The 10321-nt window shown below is 41.0% G+C and overlaps 1 protein-coding gene across 2 annotated transcripts in view; it reads left to right on the top strand.

The window, feature by feature from the left end:
* Positions 1-10321, top strand: part of GLI3 (GLI family zinc finger 3) — a 195044-nt gene that overhangs the window by 120572 nt on the left and 64151 nt on the right. For both annotated transcript variants that reach the window (XM_010001524.1, XM_010001523.1), the window contains exons 4-5: positions 3822-4027; positions 8924-9070. In XM_010001524.1, coding sequence (XP_009999826.1) covers positions 3822-4027; positions 8924-9070 — 353 coding nt within the window. The remainder of the gene's footprint in view (positions 1-3821; positions 4028-8923; positions 9071-10321) is intronic.

Raw genomic sequence — 10321 nt, 5'->3', positions numbered from 1 at the left:
GTGGTCAGCAAAAGCATTAAAAAAAAAAAGTGGTTTCACGCATTTTGTGATTTGCCATACCTCTGATGCAGCTGGCAGCTGCTGAGCTGGTGTGACTTTGTAAGTTTTTAAGACTGTGCAGACACCTCTGCAACGTTTGTCAAATAAGTGTCATGACTAATAGGAAAAAATACACCTGCTTGCCCTTACACTGATCTCACTGCCTCGGCACGTGTGCGCCGTTCTCTTGCTGAGTAGTTGAGATTCTCCAGAGCGTCAGAGTTGGGACAGGAAGAAGTTGGCAGGCTGGAGGTGGGTGGGGAGTAGGAAGACCTGTGTTAGATACAGAAGCTGTGTGGCAGTTGTGGTATTTCAGCACTTCAGTTTGGTGAGCAGGAAGGCAGTCTGGACAGAAAGGAGGCGATGCCTTCACAGCCCACCCCAGTCCCTGCTTCTTCTCTTTTATGTGAGGGTGTAGATGTAATTAGAGTTACTGATAAAAAAATAAAACCAGCCTAATGTGCCAGGATAAAAATTGCAGTGATAAAACATAACCAGTGGGTCTTTTTTACTCCCGAACCTGGATACCTCCAACTTCAAGTAAGTATTGAGCGTAATAGGCTTTGTATTAAACTTGAGACGAGTTTGCAGGATCTCTGGGAGTAGACACAAAGGTTCCAACTCAGAAAAGAGCATGCATCTGCTCTGCTTCCTGTCTCTGAAGGAAGCCTTAGTGCTCCAAGTATGTCATTGAAGAGGAAAACCCCTGCATAGGAGAGAATGCAGAGCAAGTTCTGCCTTCCCATGGTTCACAGCTAAGGCATAAAATTTCAAGCAGCATCACTGAAAATGTCCCTGCCTTTTCTCATGCTGAAGCCTCTTTTTAACCCACAAAGTAGCCTGAGACTCAAGGCAGAATACCATTTGCCAAGGCTGGCGATAATGTATACATGAAATAAAAATTATGGGGATGGACTTTGCCACCCACATCTGGAGATTTGATTTGCTTGTCACTGAATGAGTGACAGCCACTCCTGGACCGTACAGTTTGCTGTTCATGGGACAATAGTAATTCTTTATTGGTATGCAAAGAGGTTGCAAAGTGACAGCTAATAGGGTGTTTGGCTGCACCCTTTCCGAAAGTCACGTTTTAGTCTGAAGGAGGGAATTAAACAATACTTTTGAAAGATGTTCATAGTGAACTTTAATCATGGAGGGAAAGGAAGGGAAGAATATGTAACATTTATTGGGATAAATCAGGGTATCTCAAACAGTCAGAGCTGAGAGCAGATGGAGACAGGAGGAAAAACAGGGCTGTTGGGAAAGGAGAGTCTGGAAACACAGAGGAGTGATAAAAGAAGAGGCTGGAAGTTAGGCAATGTGTTAAAATCAGATGTTGAAGAGAAATTAGTAGAGTCCAGAGCTGGGAATTTTATGTGGAATCTGATAACTCCTTATTTCTGCCTCTGAAAATTGACAGCAAGCATCTAAGCTGTAGTGATGTTACCCAGGTCAGCATCCTTTCCCTAGCATCCTTTCTGAAAACTGAGGAGCTCAGAGGAGTGGAGGGAGGAAGAGACAGGGCTGAGGAGGAGGAGAAGCAGCACTTGAGTCCTGGTGTCCTTGAATGGCTCCCATTGGATCTGGAGGAGAAACTGACAGCCTGGCTCTTAATCTTGCTCCTGCAGCAATGTTTGGCTGTTGGCCAGCTGAAGAGTGTATCACTGAGGCAGATAGAGACTTTCAGCCTTCTTGCAAAAGCTTTTAAACAGTTTTCTGTTTGAGATGCACCAGATAAGGCCAGGGCTTCTGCTTGCCTGCATAATCTTTGGGATTCTAACTCTTTGAGAGTTGCGATCACACTAGAAAAAAAGTACTTGTAAAATGACATCCAGGCTTGGTTTCTGTGTTACTTTTATATTAAATATGCTGTACTACTGTATTTTTGTCACTGCCAGTTTGGGAAATTCACTCTGTAATGTGGTATCCAGCTGTGGTATTTTTGCTTCCTACATCTCTATGAGTTTTAAGGCTCCTGCCTTCCACACTTGGCGTGACAAAGAATTGTGAGACAGCAAATGCTTCATGGCTGGTTGTGTTTAACAGTACCAATAGGAGTAAAGCTGCATTTCCACTGTAAAACAAAGGAGCTTCCAAAGCATGTGGAGAAAAAGTGCTCGAAGGAAAGGAGATGCCTCTTTTGCACAATAGTGGAAAATAGCTTCTGGTTTCAGATTCTTCGTACATTTAAATACAGTGAAGGCATGGCAGTGACTGGCTGGGCTTTGTGTAGGTCACTTGCTCTGATGCCAGAGTACCTGCTGCTAGCACACGAGTGCAGCTTTTTAACAAACTTTGGAGCTAGGAGATAATTTCGTATGGAAAGGCTGGACAGGCTTACTTTGCAGAAAGTCTTAGGAGGGCAAGGAACACACAAAAGCTGAATACGGAAGGGAGGGGAGAAGAGCACAACAGGAAAAAAAATAATTCCCAAATTTTATGAGCCTTCATGGATTTTGCGACAGGAAAGCTGGCGTCGTGTTAGGAATGTGTGACTTTGATCTTTGTCCCACTCACACACTGGCATTTCCGAGCTGATCAGGGCAGTATTGGCTTAGATGTAAGATTATGTTTTGTTGGCCTTTTAGGTGATGACAACTATCTCCATTGATCATGGCATGTGTATGTTAAAGGGAAAAAAAATACATTTCTTGTTTTATTATTCCCTGTAAGCCAGCAGCATCAAAGGAACAGGCTGCCCTCATTGCTCTAACAGCTGCTGCCTGTGTCTGTGCTGTATATATGCTAAATTAATTGGAAAAACAGGGACAAAAAGGCATTTAGTTCGGGTCAACCAGTTGGACTACAGCAAATGCATGACAGGCTTAATCATTGTTTTTTGCCAAAGAGCAGGTTGGCAAGGGCAGGCACTCCAGCCCCTTCACATGAAATTTGGACTTTTTCCAGTGCCTTTGGAGATGGGATGCTGTGAAAGAAGGGTCTCCATGCACAGTCTGGAAGCTGTCATATTGACAGGGTGGGATGATGGGGAAGGGTTACAGCAGATTATTTATCTTTTCTCAGCTGTGAACACAGCTTTCAGCCTTGGTTCATTACAGCTTCATATACGTAGCCTGAGAAGGCACCACAGCTCTCCCTTTGGAAGAATGAGGTAGTTAATTAATATGGTCTTGTTAAAGGCATTGGTCTCTGATGCCATACTAAAAACAAATGTACAGCAATCTTTCTTCCTTTGCTACCAAGGTTTCTACATCTTTCATGGGAAGGGACATCAACAAAAAGGGACAAAAGCTGTCCAAAGAGCCCAGCTGTCTTAATAGCTTACTAAGTTCAGGTTTTCTGAAATGTCTGCTGAATAACTGTGCAATCTTGCACATTCAGGAAGAGTAAGCTGGCAAATGAAGGGAGTGGGCACCCGTGTAGCCCTCAAAACTCTTTTCCCAATAATCACATGGTTTTGAAGGTGTAAATGACTCAGCATCTCAGTATGTCTTCCATATTGCACAAGGAATTAGTATGTGGTATAGAGGCTGTATATTTCATACTAAACTGATTTGCTGCTGAACTCCATGGGGAAAGGGTATTGAGGGATGTAAAGATTAAACCAAATACAAACTTGTGTTAAAATTGGTCAGATAAATGTTACCAGTAAGTACAGAGAATTTATTTCCTACCCTCTTCTTTCCAGGCAGTTGACTTTAGTGGAAGTTACTACATGTGCAGCCTACTTTTTATTCTTCAAGAAATGAGTATGTTACCTTTACAGTATTTACTTTATAGATAACCTGGCTGTTTTTTTGTTTTTCTCTTTTTTCTTCCAGGCCTTCTGCCTTATCTAGTAGTCCGACATACTCAGAGCTTCCGTTCCTTAGAATTTCCCCACACCGAAATCCTGCTGCAACATCAGAATCTCCCTTCAGCACCCCTCACCCATACATTAACCCCTACATGGACTACATCAGGTCCCTGCATAACAGCCCATCCCTCTCCATGATCTCAGCAGCCCGTGGACTCAGCCCAACAGACGGTGGGTTAAGACAGGCTTCCTGTTTTCTGTCATTGCAGCAACTTAAGTTATATTAATCTTGTCAACATTTTTCCCCCTTGTTCAAAGCAGCTTCAGCAGGTTTGTCAGACATATTCATTATGTCATAAATGTTTCAATACTTCATCAGCCGATCACGGCTCATTTGTACATCTCACAAATGTTGAAACTTCAGGGAGAACAAAAAAAAGAAAAGCCCTGCCTCATTCAAAATTTAAGCTGGAAGGGTGGTGTATGTCTTGTGATATCTTTTGTTTGTGGTGCTGACCCATGGTGTGATTCTGATCTTCCAAGAAATCCACTGTATCTGCACTGAATTGAGCCAGATTTTTTTTGTGAGTGTACATCAGTGTATAGCCATAGAGTTCTGCAGGTGTGAAAGGCTTAGTAACTGAAATAGTATTTTTCAATTGTATAAAGCATGCACTGACTTGTTATATTTGGTCAGTAGTTCTTTTCAAGTTCTGTAGAATTATTTCAGTTTACCCTAGCTAGTGATATAGGTAGAATGAACAGTGCTGATGTAGAAGTGGCTTAGGAATGGTGGGCAGTATGCTTGAGCTACTGATGATTTAGGACTTGATGTGACCATGGTTATTACTTTCCAGGTCATTTGGGTAGAAGAAAGTTTCTGCAATTACTCTTTTCCTTACTCTAGCACCTTTCCTATATATTTAAATGTGAATTTTGCAAAAGCGAGCAATTAGCAGGGTTGCAGAAAGGCTTGGTCTTGTTAGCCGTGGGTTTTTCAATAATCAATTAAGCAGTTTGACATTTCAAAATTGTAGCATTTGGTGAAGAGAGCTAGAATCTTAACATACTGTGAAACAAATATGTAGTGGAGCTAATTGCACTGTTATTTTAACTATGAGAAAAATCTTCCCAGCGTATGCAGAAACTTACCATACAGTTAAACTGCTTTTAGCTGAATTTGAAAAATGAGTGGTGCACCTTATCCAAATGGATAACTAATTAATTCTCGCTTATAAGAACATATACCTTTAGAGTTAATCCATTAGTTATGGGCACATATTCTTCTTATGAGAATAAATTTTAATGACCTATTGTCAGTCAAGGTATATGGCATGCACACAGGGCTTTCATAGCACCACTTTGGATATGGTATGAATGCTTGCTTATTCTACCCTTTTATTTTAGCCAAAGTATTTTAAAAAAATGTTTTGAAGGAACAATTTGAATGCTCAGAAGTACATGTTTTGACTTAGGGAGCCTTGGAGCTTTTTATATAGGAGAAACATGATAGAGCTATAACGTAATGGCCTAAATTGGGAGAATTCTTGCAATGTATATTTGGGCTCTTCAAAAAAGCTAATATTCAGAACACCTTATGGTCTTTCCTTCAGCTCACATTCCTGCAGAATTTCATTTATGCTTAAGGTATGATCCAGTTAATTGTACAAAGAAAGGAGGTACTGAAACCCTATCAACCATATGACATTATGCTATGTACATTTTTGGTCTCAGGTCCACAACACTGAATTCACCTGCATAGATGTAGGCCTGTAGTGCTGTCTGAGATATGCTGGGGTATCTGACCTGTCACCCAGCCAACACTCCAGAAGGGCAGTGATCTCCTAGAGCTGCATTGGGTGCCCACAGGCTTTCAGATGGCATGAGACACTCGGATGTGGACAACGCAGCTGAGTGCACTCTGTCTTAACAGCACTCATCCCCTGAGCACTGACTCTGTACACAACCTCAGCCTTTCATTAAGTGCAAGCTAAACTTACTAGCTTAAGATTCCTTCCTTGGGTTTAAACAAATACATGTTACTTAACGTTTCCTCTAGGCTCACAGCTCATCCACAGACCAACAGGCCAGGTCTTGTGCAGCACCTCATGAAAATGCAGTTATTTGATTTAGGCATTGAAGATGTTTCAGTGAAGCAACATGTTTATGGAAAAGCTGGTAAAATTTTTCTCTGGAATCCATAGTTTGTTGAGTGATCAGTCAGTTGTACGATGAAATGTTTTTTTCAGGTGTAGGTTCCTGGGATCAGCTAGTCCAAGTCATACTTAGGCACTGCTAGAATGCAAATAAAAAAACCTGTCATATAAAGGGGTCCATGCACATAATATAACCTAATGGACACCATTGCTTAAGTCATGTAGTATTTGAACTATGAAAACTTGGAAGTTGTTATTGTTCCTCTGAAAGTCATAGCAAGATTTCTTTTGCTACCCTAATTGCTTTAGGCCAGTTAGATAATTAGGTCAGTGTACTATTTTGCTCAGACTGTCGACTTGCAGATCTGGGGATGGCCAGGAGCCAAAACAATCTGGAACATAACAAAGAGCAGCTTCACATTCACTACAAGTCTTGCCAGCTGTAGTTAATGACTGCCACAGCAACAGTAATGGTAGAGTTGTCTTCTGTTGTGCCACTTCACCTTACCCAGCAGAATCAATGGGCCGGGGTTGGTCAAGGACTCCTCTGAGGAACACAGGTTTTAGGGCAGGGGTAAGGATTGAGTTGTTGGTGTGTATAGAGCAGAGTGCCCAGATGAAGCTGAGCAGTGCCCACGATGCAGAAGCAAATGCCTACACTTCTGAAAAAAGCAGGGGCAAAGCTGAAGCTACCCAAGAAATAAATGAGAAAATTCAGGGCTACAGCATTCCCTGATCCCCCTTCATTTACCCTTCATGCAATACATCATTTAGTAGGCTAATTCAGTAATGGTAGAGTTGTCTTCTGTTGTGCCACTTCACCTTACCCAGCAGAATCAATGGGCCGGGGTTGGTCAAGGACTCCTCTGAGGAACACAGTTTTTAGGGCAGGGGTAAGGATTGAGTTGTTGGTGTGTATAGAGCAGAGTGCCCAGATGAAGCTGAGCAGTGCCCACGATGCAGAAGCAAATGCCTACACTTCTGAAAAAAGCAGGGGCAAAGCTGAAGCTACCCAGCAATAAATGAGAAAATTCAGGGCTACAGGCATTCCCGGTTACCCTTCATTTACCCTTCATGCAATACATCATTTAGTAGGCTAATTTTTTATGTTTGAAGAAGGTAGTAAGAAATGATCTTCAAAAAGTACCAGAGCATTTCTCAGCATATGGAACATTTAGTAATGCAATTATGTGCTCACTATTTTTTCTGCAGCAGTTAATTTTAAAGTTTGCAGCCAATGTTATTATTATGTTAGTTAACCCAGACGCTTATGTCAGAAAGCTCAGGAAGTATTTTAAGTGTGTCTGGAAAGATACGATGGTTGCCTACTACTGTAAAACTTTTAAAATCATTGATTCAGTGTGAGTTACTCCTCTTAAAACTTGGTCTGAGTATTTTTCTTGCTGTTTCACAGAAATTAGTGGTGGCTGAAGTAGGTTATATTTAACTGATAAATCAATTTGTAATTTGGAAAAAATGCCAACAACCTTTAATTTATCTCAGCACATTTTTTATGCCATTCTTGCTCCTGCTTGATGTACTTTTATTTTCCTGAAACTTTCCTGAAATTGGATATTAAACATCAAAAACACATTCTTCCATTTTCTTTGGTAAAAACAAAAATAGATTATACACTTCAGGAGTCTGTTGATGAATAAACTTTTCTCCAAGCTCCAATGCCATGTTTCCTTCTGTTTAGTGTAAATGTTGATTCTTTTTATCTAAGGTTTGCATTTAGGATCCTTTCTCTAAGGTAAACATAAATTTTCCTTTTTAGTAATACTGTGTAAGTAACAATGTTCAGGATAAACTGGTATTTCAAAGCATTTCAGCTTAAAATTGTGTTTCCATTGAAGATTCAGTTGAAAGAAAAATGTCATTAAATAATACGAAATAATATAAAAATAATTTGTTGAAATATATTAGGCAAACTCACCAGCATCTTCTGGTGAGCACAGTGTAAAGGAAATTGTAACTACTGTAAAGAAGAGAGGAAGGCTGCTCACCTCAGGTCACATAGCAAGTCAGAGTCAGGATCAAGGAGACTGATTCCAGCTTATTTTATGAGTACTTCTCATATGAGCTCATAAAATGACCCTCTACTTTCAGGAGGCATCTGAAGCCTCCTGAAATGATACGATACTGAACTTATGTGGATTTTTGTGTCTGTTCAGAGCTGTGCATTAGTTTGATGGCATGCTTGAAAACTGCAGGAAAATAGAAAGCTTGTGTATTGTTTTTGCTGGAGAGAAAGGCTACTGTAAGTCATTATCAGAGGATTGCATCACCCGTAATCTCGCTGATGGGATGTAGAACCTATCCAGACTATGGTTTTAACTCTGCAAACGTGCTCATGTGTCAAGTATACTTGTATATGAACTTTGAAGGATGGGATGGCCACATTCATTGTCCTCCAGAAACCTGTCTCTGTGTTGTCCATGGACAACTAGTATTTGTCCTGAAAACATACTTTGTCCTTGTTTACTCTGAAATTTATACACAAACTGCCACTGTGAGTAAAAATCTTCTGGTCTTCTAAGCAGAGACTCCAGAAATTGGAATGCCTATGGAGATTCAGCCCTGTTGTTACCTTAGAGACAGAGTCCTTTGGGCCAGGGGTGAGGTAAATGGGAATAAAGCTCTTGGAAGGCTTGCCTGCCTTTTTTATGTCACTAAATAAATCATACTAGTTTCCATTGCTGTCAGCCTGTCACTTTTTGAGTCACTTAATAATAAATATAAAAATATGAGATCACTGAGCTCATTAATATTTTATGCCTACTGTTTTTTGAATGGTATTTGCAGTATCATGGGTTGAAATATATTGACTGGCGGTGGCATACTGCAGACATTGCATAACATTAAAAAATAAACAAGCTGTTTTAATAGCTGAAGAAACCAGCAATGTGGTAAAACTTTCCTTCTTGTTTATCTTACATCATTAATGGTGTTTTTTATGTTGTGTTTTTAGCTCCACATGCTGGAGTCAGTCCAGCTGAATATTATCATCAGATGGCTTTGTTGGCAGGCCAGCGCAGCCCCTATGCAGACATCATTCCTTCAGCTGCCACTGCAGGAGCAGGTGCTCTTCACATGGAATATCTTCATGCCATGGATAGTAAGTGATGTTTTCTAGAGATACAGACAGTCTTCCAAAGGGAGGCAAGTGGGTTGTTCTGATCTGTCCCAAAAGGTCTCCACAGAGAGAAGTGGTAGTCAGCGTAAGCCTCCTAAGGAGGCTGGTGGGCCACAGCATTGGTTTCCAAATGTACAAGAGTTACATCAAGTCTGAAAGTAAACTTTGAAAGTAAGCGGAGAGAGGGACAGAACTCCTGAAAACAGGTTATAAATTTTCTTTCCAGCAGGGCTTGAGTGTTTTGAAAATGTCCTTTTTTATTCACAATCAATAACTCAATTTTATCGTTAGGGTGAATATTTCCCTTATGAGCTTTCTGTTAATAAAAAATTCACATCTGTGTTTCTGTTTGGAGGGCAGGCTCCCCTCCTTTTCAGAGTGGCGGTCAAGCTTACAAGTTGTGTGCCATAGATAGGCAGACTGTGAGGCGGCAGTGAAGTGAGGCAGTTTGCTGAATTCTCAAGGATCCTGACTTAGTTTTTTCCCTAATCTTAGGGACATTAGCATGACTTCTTTGCCCACTTCAGACCTCTAATCTGTCAACTCCGGTGAAGGATGAAAAGAGAGCACCCCATTCCAGACTGGTTACTACTACTGCTTTTGATCAGCCAGAAGGGATTATGCAGAGCACTCCCCTCCAGTCATAAGATGCTTACACGCTTTTTAGAACATACTCGGTTCCTTCCAACAAGGGAAATAAAAGGTGGTGACAAGAGAAGGTGTTGGCTGTTCACTCTTGGTAGTACAGAGCAATACAATAGCATTAGACCACCTTGTTGTCCCACAGCTTCTAAATATCTTTTAGCATGCGGTTTCTTCTTCCCTGCTGTTGGCTGCAAGCCATGGCTGCTGATCTCAGGGACTGTGGGAGTTGGGAGGTTCACTTCTGGAACGCATGGGAATATAGATAGCTACTCTTGCAGAACACATGCCTGGAAGTGTGAAGTAGTTGACTGACCAATAATTTTTGTAAGAATCAGGCAAGACAGATAGTTGTGGAACTTGGCAGGAAACTATTTTCATTCTCTTATGTTGATTGTGCAGGATTTTTTATTTCCGTTTCTGTTACCAGTCTCACTTCACTGGTAGCGTGCATAGTGATTTTACCTTGAACCCACTTCAGAAGCATAATAAACCCACACAAGTAGTCTGGACTTCAACCAGAAATTAATGTGCAGGCTTCAGTACTTGAAGGCTTAAGAATGTGATACTTCCTGATTTGGATTTTGAGAG

This window comes from Chaetura pelagica, unplaced genomic scaffold (genome assembly GCF_000747805.2).
Source record: "Chaetura pelagica isolate M959 unplaced genomic scaffold, ChaPel_1.0 scaffold7, whole genome shotgun sequence".
NCBI lineage: Eukaryota > Metazoa > Chordata > Aves > Apodiformes > Apodidae > Chaetura > Chaetura pelagica.
The sequence above is the reverse complement of the archived record's forward strand: the minus strand, read 5'-3'. Positions and strand labels throughout refer to the sequence as shown.